This window comes from Panthera pardus, unplaced genomic scaffold, assembly GCF_024362965.1.
Source record: "Panthera pardus isolate Hobbes unplaced genomic scaffold, ASM2436296v1 HiC_scaffold_21, whole genome shotgun sequence".
Taxonomy (NCBI): Eukaryota; Metazoa; Chordata; class Mammalia; order Carnivora; family Felidae; genus Panthera; species Panthera pardus.
The window spans coordinates 58,043,511-58,067,657 of record NW_026526777.1 but is presented as its reverse complement, the minus strand read 5'-3'; the positions used below and the strand labels follow the sequence as shown (position 1 = coordinate 58,067,657).

The 24,147-nt window shown below is 37.0% G+C and overlaps 1 protein-coding gene across 8 annotated transcripts in view; it reads left to right on the top strand.

Annotated features, from left to right (window-relative positions):
• The window catches only part of DCAF6 (DDB1 and CUL4 associated factor 6), a 133,492-nt gene that overhangs the window by 78,436 nt on the left and 30,909 nt on the right, over positions 1–24,147 (top strand). For all 8 annotated transcript variants that reach the window (XM_053909324.1, XM_053909323.1, XM_019423701.2 and 5 more), the window contains 4 exons: positions 13,195–13,312; positions 17,743–17,855; positions 20,392–20,478; positions 20,699–21,026. In XM_053909324.1, the coding sequence (XP_053765299.1) occupies positions 13,195–13,312; positions 17,743–17,855; positions 20,392–20,478; positions 20,699–21,026 (646 nt within the window). The remainder of the gene's footprint in view (positions 1–13,194; positions 13,313–17,742; positions 17,856–20,391; positions 20,479–20,698; positions 21,027–24,147) is intronic.

The following is a 24,147-nucleotide window of genomic DNA, read 5'->3' as shown; positions in this document are numbered from 1 at the left end:
TCAGAAACTAATTTTAAAACAAATTACTTCTGATCTTAAATTATTCTTTCGAGACCTGAGATGACCACTATTGCTGTGGGTGTTTCTGTTCTTGAGACTGCGTGAATGATGAATGAGTTGGTAAATGAAATTTGAGAACTAAGAAATTAAGCATGTTTTGTCTGTATGCATTTATTGTAAAGGTATTAACAGCGAAGAATAATTCCCTTAAGGTAAAGTACAATTATATCACCATGTTATACTATATTGTACTACTGTTTAAAACTGCTCTCTAATCAAAAATCTTTTTTGTAAGGATATATGAATGCAAATAGTGTATCACTACCAGACAGTTGTGGCCAGATTCATATTCTGTTAATCACATAGAGTAATTTCCATAGATTATATTGAATATTTTATTCAGTTAAATTGGTACTTAATTTACATATGATATGGAATATGGCAGAAAGAGACCAAGAAAGGATAACTCGCAGATTTTTGGCATCAATGCCTGGGTGAATGATGATGCCACTTAACTAAGGTAGATTAGTCTTGAGGCAGAAATCAAGAGGTTCTTTGTTTTTTGGCCATGTCAACTATGATATGCCTGTTAGTCATATAAGGAGAGGTGTTACATAAAAGGGCAAATACTGAGTAGGTTTGGCAGAAGCTATATCGTATTAGACTATCATCAATGAACTGTGTAATTAGAAACGTTCTAATGATGAACAGTATATCCAAATGAATTAAACCCTGAGCTTTTTTTTTTTTTTTCACATGCCTTTTTGTTTAGCAGGATTACATCCTTTTTTTTTTTAGGTTTATTTATTTATTTTTGAGAGAGAGAATGCGGGAGGGGGGAAGGGGCAGAGAGAGAGAGGGAGAGAGAATCCCAAGCAGGCTCCGTGCTGTCAGCATGGACGCGGGGCTTGATCTCCCGAACCGTGAGATCATGACCTGAGCCGAAATCGAGTCAGACACTTAACCGACCGAGCCACCTAAGGGCCCCAGGATTACGTCATTTAGAAAGTACTGGGGACTTCTACATTACAGCCTTATACTACCTAAAAATAACTTCTGTAAACATTAAGAGAAACTGCCCACCACGATCTTTCTCATCTGGACTAATACGATAACCTCTCAGCTGGGTTCCTCACACCCACTCAGGCTGCAGCCTCTTCCCAGCAACAGCCAGAGTCAACTTTTAAAAACAAATCTAATCATGTCCTTCATCTACCTAAAACTTTTTAATTGTGTCCCTTTGCCCTTCAAAACAACCCAAGTCCATACCGTGGACTTGACCCGGCCCCTGTCTCCCCAAACTTATCTCAGGCCACCCTTCTCTCACTTACTAAGCTTTTGACAGATAGGTCTGCTTTTAGTTCTTCTAGCACTCTCTACTCCTTTCCCTCTCAAAACTCTTATGTATGCTATTTCCTCTACCAAAAGTCCTTTTCTCCTACAGCAGCTTTCTACCCATCAAATCTCAGAAATTCCTTTCTTAAAAATAATACGACATTTTAATTTGAAGTAATTCTCCCCTCTTACTCTCTTTGTGACCTGTTTTCCTTCATTGCATTTGTCACAATTTGTAATCATACAGTTTGAGGATTTGTTTCATCCCTGTGTTCTCTAAATGTTGTTTTCATCGACTCTAATACACTATGATACAGATATGCCTAATACCATATCTGTTATACAGTAAACAATAAATATCTGCTTAAATGAGTGAGTTAAATGACTTTATTAAGTAGTGGGATGCCTTAGGAGAAGCAGAACCAGATTTATGTGTTGGAAAGATGATTTTGGCACGATTATAGATGGTTGATTGGAAGGGGTTAAGATTGAAAACTGCAAGACCATGTAAGGGGCTGTTGTAATAGTCCAGGTGAGAGACGCTCTGGGGTCCAATCTAAGGTAATTAGAGGTAGGAAATGAGAAAAATGGACAGATTTTGTCAATATTTGAGAGACAGAATTGATGGCACCTTGAGACTGAGTGGTTAAAAAATGAAGGAGAGAACCATATCCAGGTATCTTGATAGGATAATGGAGAGCGATACCATCAGCCAAGATGGGGATTTCCAGAGAAACAGCTGGTTATAGGGGGAGAAGATACATGAGATTTTCTTGATATGTTTAAGTACACTGAGCTATCCAAATTGAGAAATCTTACGGACAGATAGATGGATATATGTGTCTGGGAGTCACTGGAGAGGTCTGAGGGGGAGATAAAAATTAGGAATCATCAGTTTACAGATAGCAGTTGAAACCATGGTAGTAGATGAAACTGTCGAGGAAACGAGGGTAAAGTGAAAAGGGGAGAGTGTACCCTGCAAGAGCAAGCAGAGGAGAGGGTTCGGCCAAGGAGACCGGAAAGGAATGAGCAGAGGAACTGGCAGGGCAGAAAGGATGCCGAGTCGGTGGGGGGGGGGGGGGGGGGGGTGGGCGGTGGGGAAGCCAAGTTTGAAGAGGAACTGCCCAGCAGTGACCTGTGAAGCGACGATGTCACGTCCGACAAAGACTGAGGAATGGTTTTGGGCTTTGGTCAGAGGCCGCTTACCCGTTGTTGCCGTGGCCTGGCAGTTTGAGTGGCGCGGTGGGGGCAGAAGCCAGACAGCAGTGGTTTGAGGAGAACGATTTTCTTTTGGAGGCGGAAACGTTAGCACGTAGATGACTCTTTCCATAAGCTCATTTAAGAATGAAAAGGTAGAGGAAAGGTAATGCCTGGGAGAGGGGTTGTAGTTTCCAAATGGAGCACGTTGATAAAATAAGAAAGAATCTTTGTCCGAGAGGTTAAAGGTGTAGGGAATAGCTGATGTCCCCTTAATGCTATTATTTCACGTTTTAATCTTTGTCAAGATTCTTGTGTTCCACTTTACCCTGTAGAACGGGAAAAGTAAAGTTCACAGGTTTTCTTTCTGAATATATCTCTAAGGATTATTTAATTATGTTTCAAGTTTCTTATTCATACTTTTAAAGAGACACTGTTACATTTTTTTAATTGATAATTCAGTTTCATACTTATTTGACAATGTTCATCTTACAAGCCCTGAGGTACTTTCACATTATTGTTTGATATCCCACCGTAGTCCATAGATTTCTTTATTTGAGGGGATTACCAAGGATAAGAATGCTCCTAATAAAAATTTAAAAATTGGGGTGCCTGACTCAGTCAGTAGAGCATGGGACTCTTGATGTGGGGGTACTGAGTTTGAGCCCCATGTTGGATAGAGATTACTTAAAATCTTAAAAAAAAATTTTTTTAATTGTAGTGGATTTGCTTCACTAAAAGACTTTTTTTTTCTTTCAGTGTTTATGTACACATTATTGCATTGGTTGGTCAGTCACTGTTTTTGTTTATCTTGAATTTTTGACAGAAGCACATTTTTTAAATAAAAATATATTTAGTCTAAACCTTCAGAGTCCTCAATGCAAGCTGCCTGGTTGCTGGTTGCCTCAATAGTTCTTTTCTTTTATCAAAATATTTTCCTAAGAAACAAAATGTCAAGGAAATAAGTGTACAACATGCATATTGTTTTTATCCTATCGTAAAATACTTTCCAATATCTTGCAAATAGAGGGCTTTGTACACACATTGACAGCCTCTCTGTGCTAATTAGAAACTCCTTTTGAGTAAGCACAATGATACCTGTGCTTTGTGTTTAGTTTGAACAGCGTTTTAATGAGTAGTTCTGGTGTTTCTTTTCATTTATATCCTTAATTATGTAATGCCTACTGTATTATAAGGAAAATAATCCTCTTCTGGCATATATTTCTCATCCCTACTTACATTATTAAAAGTAACACATTATTTTCTGTTAAAAATATTTAGGCCAGTGATTTCCCCCTATTAAAACAATGGAAGAAACCTATGACCTTAACTTTTAATTTTTGACGGAGTGTAAGAAAATTGTTCTGCCTGGGTTTTAAAGTTTGGCCGCGACTAAAGCAAGTTGCTGTATATCCATTACAGTGATAATCATCCGGGAAGTTGATAATGCTGTTGCATTTGAAACTTAGGCCCGTGGGCGATTGTGCACCTGCCAGACACCAATTTGTAGCTTTAGAAATACAAATTTTAACTCTCCACTGTGTATATGCACAAAAGCAGACTTCTTTCGATGTCCATAAGACGTTCACTTAGCGGATGAGGCTTGTGGGTTACCAGGAACCAGTGAAACAGCTCTGACTGACTCCACTAGGGTAGATGGGAGATGGGAAAATGGGACCTGTCAGGCCTTCCCTTAAGGTCATACGCTGTCACCAAATTACAATTTCATTTTAGTAATTTCATGACAGTATTACTTCAAGTAGTATTTTAGATCTCCATTAAATGTACTTTGACAGTTCTAATTTTTGTTAAATAAATATCTAACTGTTGAAGCCTGCTGCAGTAATGGGAAGTACAAATTCAGTATTCATCATACTGGAGTATATTTGTAAATACTGTATCTTAAATTCTAAAAAAAAAAAATGTTAGTGAACTTAGAGTTCATTTTAGATTTTTTATATTCCAAAAAATTAATGATCACTTCGTTGCTTAGAAGGGAGCAGTCTCCCTTTCCCCAACTATTAAGTCTAGATTCTTCGTGCTAGTGATACATTTGTTCTTTTGAAAGTTAAACCCTATTTCATTTTGAGCATATTGTGTATGCTCACTCGTTCTCCTCTCCTGCTAACCAAATCAGTATCTGTCTGTATATCCAGTTAAATTGTTTTCTAACTCAGAACTGTGTATGATAAAAATAACTGACATTTATTGAGTTTTTAGTGTGTGACTGGCATTGTGTTAAGAATTTTACATGCACTATCTCATGTGTTCTTACACAACAAGTACTAATATTATTTACTGATGAAGAAACCAAGACTCCCAAGAAATCTAGAAGGACAAGTGAAATAAGTGATGGAGCCATATTTGTATGTCTGTGTCATTAATTCAACTCATATTTAATTATCTGTTTACTTGGGGCAAGCACTGGGCTCACACTAGGATGCATGCTCCCTGTGCTGGGAACATAGTGTTGATTAGCAATAACAGTGTTAATAATCATAATAGAGTTGGTTAACCGTAATAATAGCAATAGCAGACACACTTGCATTGCATATTCTTTGTGGCAGACATTACTTTGAGCAATTTTTATTTGTTCATTTACTTAATCCATACCACGACCTTATACCATAGGTACTGTTACGCTCATTTTCCAGATGAGGAAACTGAGGCACAGGGAGATTAAGAAACTTGTGTGAGGTTACCCACTGTAAGTGTGCCTTAGTGTTATAAATGTGATCCAGACCGAAGCCTGACTCTGCCATCTGTGATCATAACTACTGTGCTTTGCCTCATCTAACAGTAAAGACAGATGATGAAAAGATAACTCGAAGTGTGGTGAGTGTTATAAAAAGAGGAAATAACAGGGTTCATTGGGGAACACGTAAGAGTGAGTCTTCACGTCTTCTGGCAGGGGGCTAAATACGGCATCCGTGAGGACGAGATACTTCAGCTGAGGTCTGAAAGAGGAGTATGAGTAAATTAGGTGAAGGGGAGTGAGTACAGGCAAGCAGGAACAGCATATGCAGAGGCTCCGAGATAGTCACGTTAGCATGACATGAGCGTCCCACTGTGGCTGCAGTGTTTCTTGGCTTCAAGAGATGGGTGGGGCCCAGATTGAGAAGGACCTTTGGGAAGTTTAAGGTTTGGGATTTTATTTTAAGAACAGCAGGAAGCTAAGGAAGGATTTAAAATAGAGAGTATGGACTGATCCATCTGGTTTGTCCAGAATAGAGTGTGGAGATTTGACTAGAGACAGAATCACTTAGGAAGTTCTCCTGGTACTAACATTTTGACCCGATTGATGATAGAAGTCTGGGGAGAAAATGAAGAGACTGAAGAAATATTTAGGCTATAGAATAAACAGGATTTGATAATAGTTGAATGAGGCAGGAGATTGAGGAGGAGTCCAGAGTATAAGCTGCAGTAACCACTTTAGAATTTCTCTGTGGGGGTGGTTTAGTAATGGCAAGCTGGTTGGAGGGACCAGGATGAGAGTATGTGTCTTCACATATTTGTGGTTGTTTGGGGGAGTTACTGATGGAGATTAACAGATGACATTTCTGGCTGCTGTAAGGCTAACTCCCAAGTTTCGATTGAGCACAGTTAAGTGGGTAGACACATTCTTAAATAGGCAACCCTGGAAAAGGAATAAGGTATGGGAGGGGATGCGTAGAAGGAGGTGGGATCGCAGACTTGCTTTTGAATATGTCGATTTTGAGTTTTCCATGTGGGAGACCCACGTCTGTTGGAAAAGGCCGTTGGGCAGTTGATTGCATGGATATGGGGCTTAGAAAAGGTGTTAGAGGGTCGCCTGGCTGGCTCAGTGAGTAGAGCATGTGACTCTTGGCCTCGGGGTCGTGAGTTGAAGCCCCACATTGGGCCTGAAACCTACTTAAAAAAAAAAGAAAAGAAAAGAAACCCTTTTTTTTAAAAAAAGGAGGAAAAGATGTCAGAGCTAGAGAAATAAATGGGGAATTTTCTGCATATAGATAATAATTGAAGCCATAGAAGTAGATGAATTGACAAAGATGAATATAAAACGTGAAGGGAGAAAATTCAGTATCTAAAACATCTCAGGAAAAAAAATCAGAAAAATTGCAGAATTAAAGATTTTGCTAGAGGAGATACAAGAGATGAAGAAGGAACCAGAGAGGTCAGAGGTAGAGTAGACCACCAGTACAGTGTCGTGAGATTGAGAGAAGAGAAATTCTCAGATACAGGAGAGCTGTGTATCTGAGTGCTGCTGATAGGTCAAGTAAATGGTTTCCAGAAATTCTCCACTAAATTAATCCGTGTGGAGGAGATTGATCAAATTAGAGCAGTTTCACAGGCTGGTAGAGACAGAGGCCACGGTAGACCAGGGGGTGAAGAAATGGAGATGAGAAATAAGAAAAGCATTTCAAAAACATTTTTGTAATGTTTGTTTGTTTATTTTGAGAAAGAGAGAGACCAGGGAGGGGCAGAGAGAGAAAGAATCCCAAGCAGGCTCTGCACAGAGCCTGCCAATGCGGGGCTTCGAACTCACAAACCTTTGAGATCATGACCTGGGCCGAAATCAAGCACTGACTGAGCCACCAAGGTGCCCCAAGAAAAGCATTTCAAGACAATAAGCAAGGAAGACAGTAGCTGGAGGGGAAAATGGTTAAAGAGAGTGTTCTTCTGAGCTGTCTGCCTCGTTTGTTCATTTTCACCTGGAAGTCACATATTGATCTGTTTTGTGTGACAGGCAGGTTTGGATTTTTTAAGAGAGAATATTCCCGGGGAAACAGAAAAGAGAGATACTGAGTAAGGATTTGGGGAGGGTTCTTGTGCCACATGGCGTGGGCATCTTTACCTGTTTCCTTCCTGTGTGTTCTCCTCAAGACTGAATGTGAAATAGGAATAGGGACTCTTACGAACAGAGAGCTGTAAGGCTCACGGGTCTGCAGCAGGGGAAGGAGAGCCTAGGTAGCTGCTGCATTTCAGCCCAGAAATTGTAAACGTCACTGGGAATATGAAACCAGGCACAGTCTGAACCTACATGTATCCAAACTCCTGTTTAGATTCAATTTGCATTTCTGTGTTATGTCAGGAAAAAAGTTCTTGGATTAAAATTAGTATAATTGATATAGAGGTTGAGTTTTGATTGTCAGGGAGATATTTTGACTAGAATATTATTTCCAAAAGATCTTACAGAAGCGATTTCTAAGAATTACCAGTTTTAAAGTTGTGCTTTCTTTGGTTTTGGCTTCCAGAACATCATTTATGTATGTAAAGTCAGATCGCACTAGTGAGAACACTTATTTTTAGAATAAAATGCCTTGCCCCACAGTCATCTGTACGGTAGATAGGTGTTTTCTGTGAAGAATCTACTCCTAAAAGCAGTTTCTCCACTTTGAATCAGAATATGCCTTCTTATGCAAATGATTGGAAGAACTGGATATCCAGTAGTCTGAGGTCTGCAGAAAAATTACGGATTCCTGACCTATAAAATGGAAGTGTTTCAAATTGTTCTAAAAATTATATTTGAGAAATTTGCCTTCTCTTCTGTGCAAGTCAAGTAAGTTGGGAGCAAAATTTGAGAAGGTAGCTGAACCTTATTGATGTGTCTACATTTTTTTCAGAGAATTTCACCGTATGTTTTGCTTCCTTTTAGATTTATTTATCTTTTTAATTTTTTTAACATTTGACTTAATGGAATGAGAAGTGGCAAGAAGTTGATTGATTGCAGGGGCGCCTGGGTGGCTCAGTGAGTTGAGTGTCCAAGTTCAACTCAGGTCATGATCTCACAGTTCATGAGTTTGAGCCCCGTATCGGGCTCTGTCCTGTCATCGCGGAGCCTGGAGCCTGCTTCTAGTTCTGTGTCTCCTTCTCTCTCTCCCCCTCGCCTGCTCACGCTCTGTTTCTCTCTCTCTCAAAAACAAGTAAACATCAAAAAAAATTTTTTTTTTAGTTCATTGCATAATAGAAAATACTTTTCATAAAGAATATACTATTTCTGTATTATCCACCGCTTACCTAAGCTACTCTGGGGATTAATGTATGATCGTACAGTTACGAGAGTGACGCAGGAGCAGAGAAATGTTGGGCATAACGATTCTAAACAAATTTTTGTGGCCATATCCTCATTAATTATCTTAATTTTGATTACTCTTTAAATTTACATATAGGATAGGTCTCCAGGGATATCCTAGCTGAAAGTTCAAACATCTGTATCAGTATTTAGATGATCTATAAACCTAATTACCAAGATAGCCTATTTTGTGCTACTGTCAGCACACTTAATTTTTGGCATGACTCTGAGCCTGTGTTTTTAGAACCACAGAGGAATATAATTTCATAATGTCAATGCACAGATGAAATGGTTTGAGTACATGTGTGTTACCAAAACAAAATTGTTTGTGGTTCATATCTGAAAGGCTTGGAAGGTATCTAATTAAATAAAATTCAGAGAAGTTGCTTTCAAATTATATTCCAGACCATTCTAAAGTTTTTTTCTGAGTCACTATACTAACCTGAAAGGGCTCTTATAACATGTCTGGAGAGGATCTTTAAAATTGGCTCTCCAGAATTTCACGTTATTGACTATTCACTTGTAACCTCGAAAATGAAGTCTTTTACAGTATGTGGTCTTGATTTTTATGTGGTTATTATTGTGCTTTTGAAACGTGTGTTTTTAAAACAGGTGGTAGTTTGCCTTTTTAGCACTGCAAGCTGCTGTCGCCAGTTTTTAATAATTATTCTTAAGTAAGCAATATAAAATAGCCATCTCTAACTTCAGCAGTGTTGAACAAATTGAAAGTGATTTTTCCCCCACTACACTGCCCTTGTGCTGAGAGCACACAGTTTAATTAATTTTATTCTCCTATAATGTTTTTAGGAGAAAGAGAAATAGTCCAGTCTCTAAGCACCCTAACCAGAAGATACAGCATAATTTTCCAGTACTCTGAGGCCAAAGTGACAATTTGGGTTACCAGAACCGTGATCAGTTACATTAATATTGCTGAAATGGATTACACATCATTTCTGAGAAATAGTACCACGAACAATTGGTATTTCTAAACTAAAATATTTAAGCAGTCTTATTTTCTATTTTGTATTCAAGTTACTTCCAAGACAGCATAGTCAGTAGGAACTCCATGTAGAAGGAAGCCTAGATGGCGAGAGAAAAAAAATCTAGCTCAGAATCACCTGTTTCACCATCTGTAAAGTGGAGGTTTAATACAGGACACACCTGTCTCCTGGGACATAGTAATGCTTAAGAAATTCTTGTTATTATTATGATGGTGCTTTTTATATATAGTCATTTGTTTAGGTGAAGTTCTAACCACAAGGGCTCTTAGATTAAAACTTTTACTTGTTAAGCAAAAAATATCTTAGTTACATATTTCTGTCTGTTGTGTGAAGTTTTGAATAATACAGTTTTAATTATCTATACATATATACATATATATTTCAGTGTTTATTTTTGAGAGAGAGAAGGAGAAAGCAGAGAAGGGGCAGAGAGAGAGAAAATGAGAACCCCAAGCAGGCTCTGTACTGTCAGCACAGAGCCCAATGTGGGGCTCGAACTCCTGAACTGTGAGATTATGACCTGAGCCAAGATCAAGAATCTGGCGCCCTGAATAATAAAGTTTTTAGATTGTGTTTGCCGATATAAATGGTTACAAATATTTTTTCAAATAGAGTAAAAATAAGACATTTAATTTCTTAGTTTTTTAAAGTGGATTTTTCTCAGACATTTGTAGCTTAAAATACATATTGTATCAGAAAAGAATTGTGAATTCACTAGTAAGCCAGGGATCTACATTTCTGAGAAAATTCAACCTGGTAGGATGTAGATGATCAAGAAGAGGAGTATTAAAGTAGGAATAGATTGGAACAAGCCAGGAAATGAATCCTAAACTGTGGGTAGATACTCTTATTAATGCCTTAGTTATGCATTGGGTGGTGTTTCTGCCAGAAGCACTCGTTATTTACATGCAGTCTGTAAGGAGTTAACTAGACTGAGGGGTCTGAAGTTTGTGTAGCTAACAGAAGAATGCATTCTGTTTATAGAGCGGTGACCCAATTTTACCCCAGGCTGGTGAGTTCATTTACAATCTCAGTGAACAAATTCTGTCAATGGTAGTCATTTTATAAATTAAATGAATACCACTGTGTCTTACGTGACTTACAATATGTAGATTGTATTCATGAGAGATTAAATAATAACTTATGGTGGTAGACACCGTAAGGAAGATGGTTTAATTAATATTATCTTAGGAAGCTTCTTGCTTTGCGGGGGTGGGGTGCTGCAATTTAACTAAGATATTTTCCACACCATTCTGACCTCTGGACAGAGGTTGTATTCCTGCAGTTACAGAGTGCAAGTCTCTATAGCTGTCTCTTTAGTTTTATACAAAAGGAAATTTTTGATACAGCGTATAAATGGCTTCTTACAACTTATGTTGCTATAAGTGAGGTGGATGTAAGAAATTCAGTCCTGTAATTCTCTCACCCCTTTTGTTTTCTATCCCTTCTTTACTTTTAACAGAAAAATAAATAGGGGTGCCTGGGTGGCTCAGTCGGTTAAGCGTCTGACTTTGGCTCAGGTCATGATCTCACGGTTCATGAGTTGGAGCCCCGCGTTGGGCTCTGTGCTGACAGCTCAGAGCCTGGAGCCTGCTTTGGATTCTGTGTCTCCTTCTCTCTCTGCCCCTCCACAACTTGTGCTCTGTCTCTCTATGTCTCTCAAAAAATTAATTACAAAAAAATTTTTTTAAGAAAAATAAATAGCAAAGCACTTTATAAAGTGTTGTGACAGATAATAAAGGAACCAGCCCAGCTCTGCCTCTTAGTTTCCTGGATCATTCAATCTTGCAGCTATCTGTCCTCATCAAGGATTATGATGGTGATTTGGGGAGCAGTGGGCCAAAAATTTCAGCAACTAAGAATAAGGGAAATTTAATTTCAGTAAGAATAAGGGAAAACTATGTGTGGACAAATGCCTACCAGCAAATTTCTCAAAGTTGGTCAAGGGTAGGACGGATGTTTTAAAAGTCCCATTCTTAATAATTTTATGTAAGCTAAACATCTGTTAATTCAGTTATTTTCTTGGAATACCATTTGATGAAATACCTCCTTTAAAACACTGAATGTAATACTGAATCTTTGAAAGTTGTATTGGATTGTTAATTTATTCCCAGTGGCTATGGCAATGACATAGTCATAACAGTAGTACAGAAACAAAGTGTTTTTACCATTTGGGAAGCCAGCTTTATAATTTACTGACACTGTTATTTTCAAATAGCAATTAGTATTACAGGAGAGGATTTCTCAGGAGTTAGAAGTGAAGACCCAAGAACTGAAAGCCCTGAGTTTTATTACCAGCTTGATTTCTCATCCCTAGGAGAGAATCCTTTTCTCTTCTACTATAGTTCTCCATTGGAAATCTTGTTAATTGCCATTTCATAGGATAAAAGTTAGAGCAGAGGTTCTGTCGGATTCTCTTTTAACAAGCGCTCTAGCGTCTTCAAGAGGAATACAGAAAGATAGAAGTCTTTCACTGCAGTATAAAATGAATGTGATAACCAAAGGGCCTGAATAATATTGGTTTTATGAAGTTGTTACTGCTTTTGTTATTTTCCAAGACAGAAGGCTTACTATTAGTAATGTATCAGTTCTTAAACTGATAGCAAGAAAACAGTTATATCACAGAAGAGTTTTCTTTCTGCAAGCAACTGGCAGAAATGTTACATGTTTGATTATATAGCAGTTTGTATTTTCTATGTATGCTAATGTTCCCTCAAGCTATTAATCATCATAAAAAGAAAAAAAAATTTAAGCTTTATTTAATTTGGTGTTTGAAGATCCATGTACTCTTTTGGGGAGGTGGGGAAGGATAACTTTGGGGTGGTCTATATCAATTTGTGTAGAATTTCTTGATTTTATTTGCCATTTTACAAAGATTTAATATGTTGAGATAGATAATGTATCATGGACATCCCTTATAGATTCTTAAGGTGAAATTACGATTTCCGTAGTTTAGAAAACAAATTCCTGAGATTAGTCAGGAGAGGAAGAGGAAATATACCAAAACATATGATCTTATAGCAAAGAGAGTTTTAGAAATATCAAAAGCATATTAAATTTTCTTTTCCTCCCCTCCCAATAGCGTGCAGCCTATAATCCCTTGCTAGATTATAAATCTGTGAATTTGAAAGAACAGAAAAAATTTGATAGCCTTTAGTTGCAGCAGAGTTTTTACTGAACAGCTGCTTTCAGAGGCCTGGCATCTTGCTTCTCAGTGCTTCTGAAGGAGCCAACGTTAGTTTATCGTGATGCTCTAGCAACTAAAGAATGAAGTCGTGAGCATTCCATGACATGAAAGGACCAGTTTATAACATATCTCATTGCTTGTTAATATTCTTTGATTTCCTAATGACTAAATATGACTCTCAAATGTGTGTGATTTCCATCTGAATTGAAGGGAGTCATGTCCACAAAAGTAGAATTTGATGCAGTGCCACTTTGAAGTAGTGTTTCTATAACACTTGCTTTTGAACTTTAAGTGAGAACCGTAACAGATGTGAGAAAGAACTATGACAAGGACAGCCTAATTTAAGTTTTATAAATTTTAGGAAATGTCATCTTTTTATTGGTTTCAGAGACTTTTTCAAATGTTTTAAACACAATTTTCAGATAACAATAATGAAAAGCTGAGCCCCAAACCAGGGACAGGTGAACCAGTTTTAAGTTTGCACTACAGCACAGAAGGAACAACTACAAGCACAATAAAACTGAACTTTACAGATGAATGGTAAGTTAATATTTTTGTAAAGCTGTTCTTAGCCATTTTGTAGGATTGTATTAGATACTATTTTTAGCACTTCGTCATCTTTGTGTTTTGTTTAGTTGTAATGCATTGGTTCTCCAACTTAGGGTGGGTGGTTCAGATCGCTTAGAGAGGTTGTTAAAACACAGATTACTGGGCCCCACTCTCGGTTAAGTTTCAGGTGGGATCAGACAGTTTGCATTTCTAAAAATTTCCCAGGTGATGCTGATGGTGTTGGTCCTGGAATATTTCTTCTGATAGAAAATGCAAAAGATAGAAAAATAAATAATCACCAATAGACCATTAGTGCAAAAAAAATAAACCTAACACTTTGGAGTTTTTTTTCAGTCTTGGTCCTTTGCGTAGGTGTGTGTGTCCACACACATATGTACATATATGTATGCATGTGTGATTTGGGGGTTGCGTTTTAAAGTTAATTTGAATCATAGTGTACATATTCTGTTCTCTCCTGCATTTATTTGGCTTAGCTCCATAATAAATATTCCCACATTTCTACTTAGTTTTCGTAAATCTGAAAACTGTAATATTCCAGAGTTTACCTAACCGTTTTTCTTTAATCAGGCAGTGAATTTACCTTTCTTTTTTTTATAATGAATATCTTTGTTTACAAGCTTTTTCCTATCTTTAAGAGTGATTTGAGATGTATTTTTAGAAGTCAACTCTAAGTCAAAAGATATTGCCAAATTATTTTCAAAGGACTCTTCTGTCATTACGTTTCTCCCAGCAGCATATGAAAGTTCACATTTTGCTGCCCCGAGGCCAGTGTTCAATAGCAATTTATTTTTAATTTGTATATTTGATTTTAAAATAATTGTCATTTTTATTTAATTGATTACTGGTAAGGTTGAACTCTATTTGATGGCTATCAGGTTCTCTTTAATGACATTTCTGGTTATATTTATGGCTCACTAATCTAGTTAAATCTTATGTCTTAAAAACAGGTTATGTGAGCTTCTTATATTCTTTTAGTCTGTCTCATGCCTTTTGCTTGAGATAGTATCCAAAATTTTGTATTTAAATTTATTACCATTTCTATATTAATATGATTTAACATATCAATAATATAATATTTCTTAATATATAATTACATAGTAATATAATTATATGATTAATGTATAGTAATTATATTAATCATTTATAACCAATATATTAATTATTTTGTATAATTGATATTATATTAACATATTCCACTGTTTATTATTATATATTATATGCTCATATAATATATACATAACATATAGCTATATATTGTTTATTAATATATAATTATATGTTGATATGTGATTTTACTTATTTATTTATTCCAGTTCACTGGTTTCCATTTGTGTTTATGTGTCTATGTATTTACATTAAAATCTTTAAGTAGTATTTTCAGATATTACTGAAATCCTTCTGTGTTCCAGAGACTATTCTAGACACTGGGAATACATCAGGGAAAAAAAAAACTGACAAAAAAATCCCTCCCTATTGGAACTTATATTCTAGATGGGGGAGACAGACAATAAATAGAGCAAATAAATGAATTGTATAGTATGTTAGAGAATACTAAGTGCTGTGGAAGAAAATATAGCAGGTAAGGATGATTGGGAGACCTCGGGTAAGGGTAGGCATCATTGAGTAGATGGCATTTGGACAAAAACTTAAAGGGTAAGAAGGAGTGAGCCATGCATACATCTGGAGGAAGAGCATTGTAGGCAGAGAGAAAGCCAGTCCAAAGGCTCTGACGCAGGAACAGACCACGAATGTTCAAGGGTCTTTAAGAAAACCACTGTAGCTGAAGTGGAGGACCAAAGGAGAAAGTAGTAGCAAAGAAGGTCAGCCCAGGTAAGCGAGGAGCATATTTAAAAGGATAAAGGATGTCTCTGATTGCCGAGTAGAGAATAGGCCCTAGGTGGAAGCCAGGTGGCCAGTTAAAAGACTAACAGTAAGAAAGGTGAGAGGCACCTGTGTCTTGGACCAGGATGAGAGCAGGATTCTAGATATATATTTGAAGGTGCAGTCAGTAGAATTTCTAACTTCTTTATGAGGCTTAGTGTTGGAACTCAACTTTTCATAATCATGATCTCTGTGGCCCTTTTCTTAATATGTAATTGAAGATCATACAAGATTGTTATGCTTTATGTCTTTCTTGTTCTAGTCTCATGTTTCTGTACCGAAAAGGCTGATTTTTTATAAAGAATCTCATCTGAGCATTTTTTTTAGCAAAGATCCTTAGTCCCACTCTTCTTTTGAATGCTACTTTTTCTTCTCTAAAAACTGACCATGAAATTCTCTCATTCACTAGTTTCTTATTTCTTTATCAGAAAGTAATTAGTTTTTTTCCTGATCATGAAAGAAAAAAGAAAAAAATTATAAAAAGAAAACTCAAAATGTATGCAGTCTTTTTCATCTCTTTTTCATATGCCAGTATGGGGTCTTGCTTTTATTTTAGTTTCTTTGATGACAGATAAGGCAATAGAGCACACTGACTAAGAGCTTAGACCTTAAACTTGACAAGCTGTTGAACTTCTCTGAATCTCAGTTTTTTCATCTGAAAACAGGCATATCTACTAAGAACCTACTTTAGAGGTTTGTTGGGAAGATTTAACGAGATCACACAGAAAAAGCAGATAGTACTTGGCACGTTGCCTAGCACACGACAGGCCCGGGTGCTGGGTCTGTAGTTACCTTCTTTGTAAATTGGCCTTTCCTAGCCTTTGCCTGTTTTTCTACTACAGTGTTCATATCTTTTTCTTACTGTTTATAAAACTATTTACCTATTTATTATAGAATTGAGTGAGGATGATACCATTTGTCTTTCATTTGTTGCAAATATTTTTCCCAGTTTGTTGTCTGTCTTTCAGTTTACTTATGGCAGTTTTGCTTTATGGTTCCAGCCTGTGAGCTCATGCTTAGAAAAGCCTGTCCTTCCCAGGATTAGGGGGAAAGTTTCTTCTTATTTTCCTCTTATCATTTCTGTGATTTTCATATCAGAAATATGTGCTTAATTCCTCTTCAACTTATTCTGCCATAAAGTATGACATAGAGCTATAGCTTGATTTTTCCACATGACTCTTCCTTTGTCCTGTTACATTGATTGAGCAATTTATGCTTTTTTCTGTGATTTAAAATGCCATATTAACATATGCTAAACATGTTTACTTGGTTACATTGTCTTTTCCACTAATGGCTCTGTTTTCCTACATCAGTATCATAATGTTTCAATTCTCATAACTATAATACACTGAGCATTTTATTTATGCCTGTATCATAGCTTTCTCAATGGGGAAAAAAAGATTTATATATCACATTGGCTTCTCTTTACCAAAATTGCTATATATTTCTTTCCGGTTAAAAAGAAATAACATGCTCATTGCAAAAAAAAAAAAGTCAGAATCTAGAGAAAAGTGTGAAAAAAAATCACTTGCAGTAATCCTACTGAGATGACACTTAACATTGGTACGTATCCTTTCTGAAATTTTTTTCTGCATATATACCCATGTAGATATGCATTCTTCCTAAAAATAGCATATTATACATGGGTACCCTTTTAAAAAAATCCAATTGACTTCTGCAAGTAGCCTGAAGGGGGTTTTATAAAATCTTGGCAAAAAGTCCATGACAATTTGCATTGTCTATTGAGTCATTGCTATTTGTCTGTTATTAACAGGTTTTAAGTTACTTGTAACTCTCAGGGTTTTTTTTTTTTCTTGTTCACATTTATTCTAAATCTAAGAAATTATTACATTTCTCTGAATTTAATTTTAATCCTAGATTGTTTTACATTTTCCTCTATTTTCTTTCCCATCTAATCCCCACCTTACACATATGCCATGATTTATCACAGAACATTCATTGAAAATTATTTATTTGAATCCATCTAGGATTCTGCCCTAGCCAAAAGTGCCGACAGAATTGTTAGTCATCGTCAGGTGGGTATTAAACTAACAAAAAACATTATCCGAACTTTCTACAAGCCCTGGTGCTCAATCACCTGCCATATGTGAACAACAGTCCAGAAGTAGAAGCAAGCTGCATAGGGGGGTTCAAAGACCAAAGTGTGTAAAACCAGTAAGGATTTGGATGTGGTGAACCATCTGTGGTGAGGACAAGAAGAGAGTCCATGTAATTCAGTTAAAATTCAATACAAATGTATAGAAATAAATAGAAGCATCAAAACCTTGAAAAGGTGGTCCTTCTGTATTTTTAAATCTCTTTTTTAAGGTTAAGGAGGATTAGAATAATCACCTTGATCTTTGAAAGTGGTGTTTTACAAGTACTATTCAAATAAGAAGTCCTGTATTTTATTTGTTGTGTGGATTTTTTGTTTCTCTAGTTGTAAAATATAAAAATTACCCTAAAAGTTCATATTTGTTAACTTCCTGGTGGAACCGCTTGTTTTGTTTTGATAATAGGAGCAGTACTGCCTCAAGTTCTAGAGGAAATGGGAGCCACTGCAAATCTGAGGGTCAGGAGGGATCCTTGACCCCACAGAGCTCTGTGCTACCACCAGGAGACAGTGAGACAAGTAAGGTGTTGTTTCTGTTGTCATTATAAAACCCCAGTGTTGAATGTCCACCTGCTTTTATGTTCTTTCAGTGCAGCAGTTTTATTTCTTGGTTAGTTGGTTAGTTAGTTAGTTAGTATTTTGTAGAGAGCTCGAGTGGGGGAGAGGGGCAGAGGGAGGGAGAAAGAGAATCTTAAGCTCAGCGTGGAACCTGACATGGGGCTTGATCCCACAACCGTGGGATCATGACCTGAGCCAAAATCAAGAGTCGGACACTCAACTAAGTGACTAAGCCACCCAGGCGCCCGTTTTTTGTTTTTAATAAATTACTTTTGCCTCAGTAGTCCAGCCACTACTGTTGATAAACAGATAGCAAATGCAAATGGTTGAGGCCTTAAGCATTTAGGGTAGGGAGTCACAGTGAAGCACAGTTCCCCTCAGTGGATACAATGGCCAAGACAGGTGGTCATTGTACTGAAAATATGTGAGATGTAAATGTTAGTTTGGATTATCTTGACCACTTTTATACCTAGCAGTGAAATCCAAAGTATCTGCCTTGATTTTTTCAAAGAGTATAGGTGGCTTGTGAAGGGGGAAAAAGGAATAAAATTTAAATGGGTTATGCGTGAATACTGTTTCATACAAGAAATGCCATTTAGGAATTTTTCAGAATGCTTTCCTAGAATATTTTACATGACCGTTATGTGAAATTTAGTGTCTAGTCCAGAGCCTTGATTACAGGAGATTTTTTTTCTCTGTCTTCTCTCTCTCTCTCTCTCTCTTTTTTTTGTTAGCATATAATTTTTGCTCACTTTTTTTTTTTTAATGAGGTGAAATTCACGTAACATAAATTAACCATTTTAAAGTACACGCTCTAGTGATGCCTGGGTGGCTCAGTCGGTTAAGCATCCGACTTTGGCTCAGGTCATGATCACATGGTTTGTGTGTTCAAGCCCCGTATTGGGCTCTGTGCTGACATCTTAGAGCCGGAAGCCTGCTTCAGATTCTTGTCTCCCTGTCTCTCTGCCCCTCCCCCACTCATTCTCTCTCTCTCTCTCTCTCTCTCTCTCTCTCTCTCTCTCTCTCTCAAAAATAAATAAACATTAAAAAAAAAAATTAAGGGCGCCTGGGTGGCTCAGTCGGTTAAGCGACTGATTTTGGCTCAGGTCATGATCTCGCGGTTTGTGAGTTTGAGCCCCACGTTGGGCTCTGTGCTGACAGCTTAGAGCCTGGAGCCTGCTTCGGATTCTGTGTCTCCTTCTCTCTCTGCCTGTCCCCCACTTGTACTCTGTCTCTCTCTGTCTCTCAAAAATAAATAAATCTAAAAAAAAAAAAAAAATTAAGTACACAATCCAGTGACCATTCACAATTTTGTGCAACTATTGCATCTGTCTAGTTCTAAAACATTTTCTTATCCTCTCTAAAGGAAATCCCACAGCCATTAAGCAGTCACACCCCATCCCCTATCCTCTTTCCCCCTTAACCCCTAGCAACTGCTTATTTGCTTTCTTTTATACATCCATTTTTGACTGTGTGCTATTTCATAAAGCTGGTGAAAATCAGATGGAACTAATGCTCAAAAATTTAGCCTGGTACAGTAACAAGAGTATTAAAAAATAAATATAGCTGGTGATGGGCCATCATAGAAAAATCAGCTCATTAATCAAAGAAAAATGGCATGAAATGAATCACGGCCAAGACTGGCATACAGTAGATTTTCAAAAAATACTTGGTAAATGAAGGACTAAATGAATTCCACTTCTTATTAAAGGAATAGATGCCTCAATATAGCAGAGTTTACAAGAATTAAGTATGTGTAAAACAACTCTCTAGTAAGCAGATGCGCGGTTGGGAGCAAAAAAGACTGATCCCTAATGGATCTTAGAGTTAAATCCCAGAAATAAGTATTTTCAGCGGCCAAAAGAGAATTGATGGTAGGGTTCATGATAGTTCAGATTCTACTAAATGCATGGTAAAGGGATAGAAAAATACTCAGTTTTAAGTTTAGATTTTGTGAAGTTTAGAAACAAGGCAAGAGCAAGTAATGTCAGTTGTGAGGGCTTATCTCAAGCAGAAATTCTTCACCACGGGTTTATGAAGGTCCTTGCCTGGGCTTTGGGAGGAGGCAGTGGGCGGGATTGCTCATCCATCTTTGATAGTGTTTGTACAGTTCGGTGTGGACGTAGATATTTGCATTGTACTGAGGGGAGGTTATGTCTGGGTGTCAGAAGATTCTATGATCCCAAAAGGATTAAGAGCCGCTTATATATAGGATAGCGAGAGTATTCAGCTGGTATTCATTTTATTAAAAATTTTGGATTTAATGATAATTTGGTGGGGTGCCTGGGTGGCTCAGTCAGTTGAGTGTCCGACTTTGACTCAGGTCATGATCTCACAGCTCCTGAGTTCGACCCCTGTGTTGGGCTCCGTCCTGACAGTTCAGAGCCTGGAGCCTGCTTCGAATTCTGTGTCTTCCTCTTTCTATCTACCCTGCTTGCGCTCTCTCTCGCAAAATAAATAAACATTTTAAAAAATGATAATTTGGTTTATTTCCCAGAAGCTCTTGAAGAATCGTCAGAGGATGCGACAACATGTCAGGAAGGTGCATCTGCAGAAAACACACTTCAGAATCGTGTAGATACAGGTGAGTAGTTGTCTTGTTCTCTTTAGATAATTGCTTCATGTGGGCAAATGAGAAGCGTAATTTATGTTACTCTCTCCTGAGACCATTTCCAAATAGATGTATTATGGAATTTTTTTCTCCCTATTGGGAAATTCCTCATTAGGAAATGCCTGCCAGCTTTAAGGCTAGATTAAATAATGTTGCCAACATGACCAGCTGTTTCTACTTTATTTTCTAACAGCACAATCAGATAAGTTCACATCTGAGCCATTGGATTCCTGCTCAGGAGAAAGAAATGACCTCAATCTTGATAGCTCTTGTGGGGTTCCAGAAGAATCTACTTTGTCTGAACAAGGCAAGGAACCAGGAACTTCAGATCAAACTAGCACTGAAGGTGCTGCCGATCAAAATACCACTAATCCTGAGCCTCAGTCACAAACAGAAGCCATCGGGCCTTTGGCTCATGAGGAAACATTAGCCAGGGACTCTGCTCTCCAGGACACAGATGATAGTGATGACGACCCAGTCCTGATCCCAGGTGCGAGGTATCGAGCAGGACCTGGTGACAGGTTGGTAGATTTTTCATTAAAATGAACTCTAAAAAAGTGCAATTCACCAGGCTTTGTTTGAAGTCACATAAAGGAGTCTCTCCATTTTTTACAGTTGCTTCCCCTAAGGGTATCTCAGGCATACAAACTCACAGAATTTTTTAAACTGTAAATGATTTGACGTATTACATTCTTTGAACAAAGTGTACTTAAGAGGGGAATAAAGTCTTGTTGCTCTGTGTGTCCAGGCCTGAGGCTTGCTCCTCAACTTACAGGTCAAGAGAAGGGAATGTGGAGAACGACCAACAGGTTATTTATGAAGTCAGAGCTATATTTAGCTGTAGACATCCTGGCCTTTATCAGTTTTGTTTTATTTTGTTTTTTTCACATTCGGTTTTTCTGCTTTTCTACTGACCCTGGCTTAAGGTCGTGTGATAGTAGTTCTCTTTTTGAGAACATTATGTTGTTCTCTGATGTCTACTAGGTAACCCAATTTAGAAAATGAAAAATCATACCAGATAACAAATATTACAACTACAACGAAGAATCGCTCACGTGTTCATATACTTTTGCCATTTTTTATTTTGTGTGATCAATACAGGTGTATTCTATTTTTTAGTAGATAAAATCTCTTGAAGTATATTGCATTCCATACTTTTTAAAAACTATTTCCACAGATAATGCTATCATATCTCAGTATAAGCTCTGTCCTTTTCCAGAGAATAAAATTTTATCTTTAAAGTCCTAGCTTACACAGGTATGAAGAACCATTTCACATATTTCTATGCTCACTATACTACTGTTTGTAAAATATTCTGACATTTCGGACAAGTGAAAAATACAGTGAAAAGATTATATAGCATTGCCATTCTTTCATGGTAAATTAATGATCAAGAGCATTATGACTTGGGTTTGAATCTTGGTTTTACCACTTGCTATATTTCCTCATTCAAACTACCTAATATATTTTTAAGGTTCAGTTTCCTTATCTATAAAATTAGGTTATGATTATCTAGAATTGTTATAAGAATTTTTAAAAATCCATCAATTATTTAGTCAGAGGATCCGTCCACTTTGAAAGCACTAAATAAACAATAACTGTATTAAGCAACCAGGATGTTCTGTGTGGCTACTCAGACTTGAAAAACAATTACACCAAGAATGGCTTTAGGGATAAAGACTGACAGAGGCCAAGCAGAAATCCGGAACAGAACTGCTTCCAGTTCAGCGAAACCACCTTTTGTGACTACGAAAGGACAGTTCCTTCAGTTACGTTTAATCAGAATGTTTACTTGGCAATGGCATTGTTTTTAAATGTAAAGGAAGTGATCTCTCCCAATATTTGTACTTAGCAATGAACCAACCATCTTCTCTTTACCGGCCGCACATTAGTCTTCAGCATTCTTAGTCTCTGTTTTAGACAAGTAAAACTTAGTCCCATTTCTTTCCATACCCAAGAGGGAGATCAAAACCACTTGAATACAGGTAAGGTTAGCAAGCGTAGCACAGTTTGAAAATCAAATTGATGGTTTCTGAAACCCAGGGTGGAGAATTAGAGTCTGTAGAATTATTTTAAGCTTATGCACTTATGGCTTTCTATTTACATAAGTGAACATATGTCTTTTTTTTTTTTTTTTTTTTTTGTACTTCTTATGTAGCTAAAAATGATGCTAAGGTCATAATTGAAAATAAAATTTAAGTGTACTTTCTAGTAAAATGCACCAAATCACTTACCAGGTTTATTTGCTTAAATAAGAAATTATGTATTTTTAATAGATGTTAGACGCTTATAAAATATCGTGATTATTTATCATCTTCTATCCAAGCTAATTATAACACTTTTACACCAAGCCGACTTTATAGCTGAGGAAACTGAAGTGCTAAGCAGATGATTTGTATATTTTAGACCTAAAAAGTTTTCTTTTTTCTTTTTTAAACACAGTAGTTGAGCATCAGGGAGAAAGGAGGATTTGGAGGGAGCAAGGAAATGAGGGACAACGGCCTGGAGCTGACCCTACTCCATGGAGGTCTCCAGTGCATACTCTCAGGCTAGATCCAGATCAGAAACCTCCTCTGGGTCTGCATTGGCTTCCCTGATTTTTAAAAATTATTATTATATATTATTTAATGTTCTGTATGTTCAGCTCAGGTATATAGCCTTAGTTTGTCCCATATATTTTATTTTATTCTGTTGGACATAATAGTGAACTTGCCGAAGAGTAACAGAAGGATAATAAATTCTCACTCTTTAAGAAACTTAATAACTTCTTGAAGAAGAGAGGACGAATCCACAAGCCATTTATAAGAATGCAGGGAAACAGTTTTAATAAAGGAAATGAACTACAGTGTTGCATACATACAAAGATGTATGTACTAAGTCCTTGGCAGTACACACGTCTTTGTATGTATGTAACACTGTAGTTCATTTCCTTTATCACTAAAGCGATTATAGTGACTGTTTAACAACTACATCAGTTTTTCTTTGAGATTTGCATTATTCCTATTTACCAACAATTGTAAATGGTGAAAAATCTTCCTTCTGATTTTTATCTAAATAATTTTGATAGTTCCTGACTTCTTGGCACCATCTCGATTAAATCTTGAACTGCCTATATAAAGTATGTTTTTAATATTGCTGCACCTTGCTAAGGGTTCTTCATCCTTAAGACAACTGCCTATTTATCTTCTAAATTGAAGGAATACGTATGTTGACGTTTATGCTAAAGAGAGAAAGTTTAAGATACTTTACTTCTTAAGAACATGAAAAGAACTATTTACCAGCTTGTAAGTAGGCGTATGATTTCTGAGAATTTCTGTTTCCAGAGGGACAAAAGATTTCAAAGTTCTCTTGTAAAAATTACACTGTTTGGTTTTTAGAACCTAAGGATACATTTCATACTTTGATGAAATACCCAACTAAAGGAACGCACGTCTCGGAGTTCCCTCGTTGCTGCCACTTGAGAGGCCCAGTCAGGGTTAGTTTGGTTAGAGTAAAGAAATGGCCCCAAAATTAAAAATGGTAAAAGTGCATACTTAGGTCTGTACTTCAATGTGTATGAAGAATGACGTAGCGGATCTCATAATTTCTTTTGCCCCAAATTTAATTTTTAAAATGAAAGCTAAAAAGTTTGTAAGTAAGCCA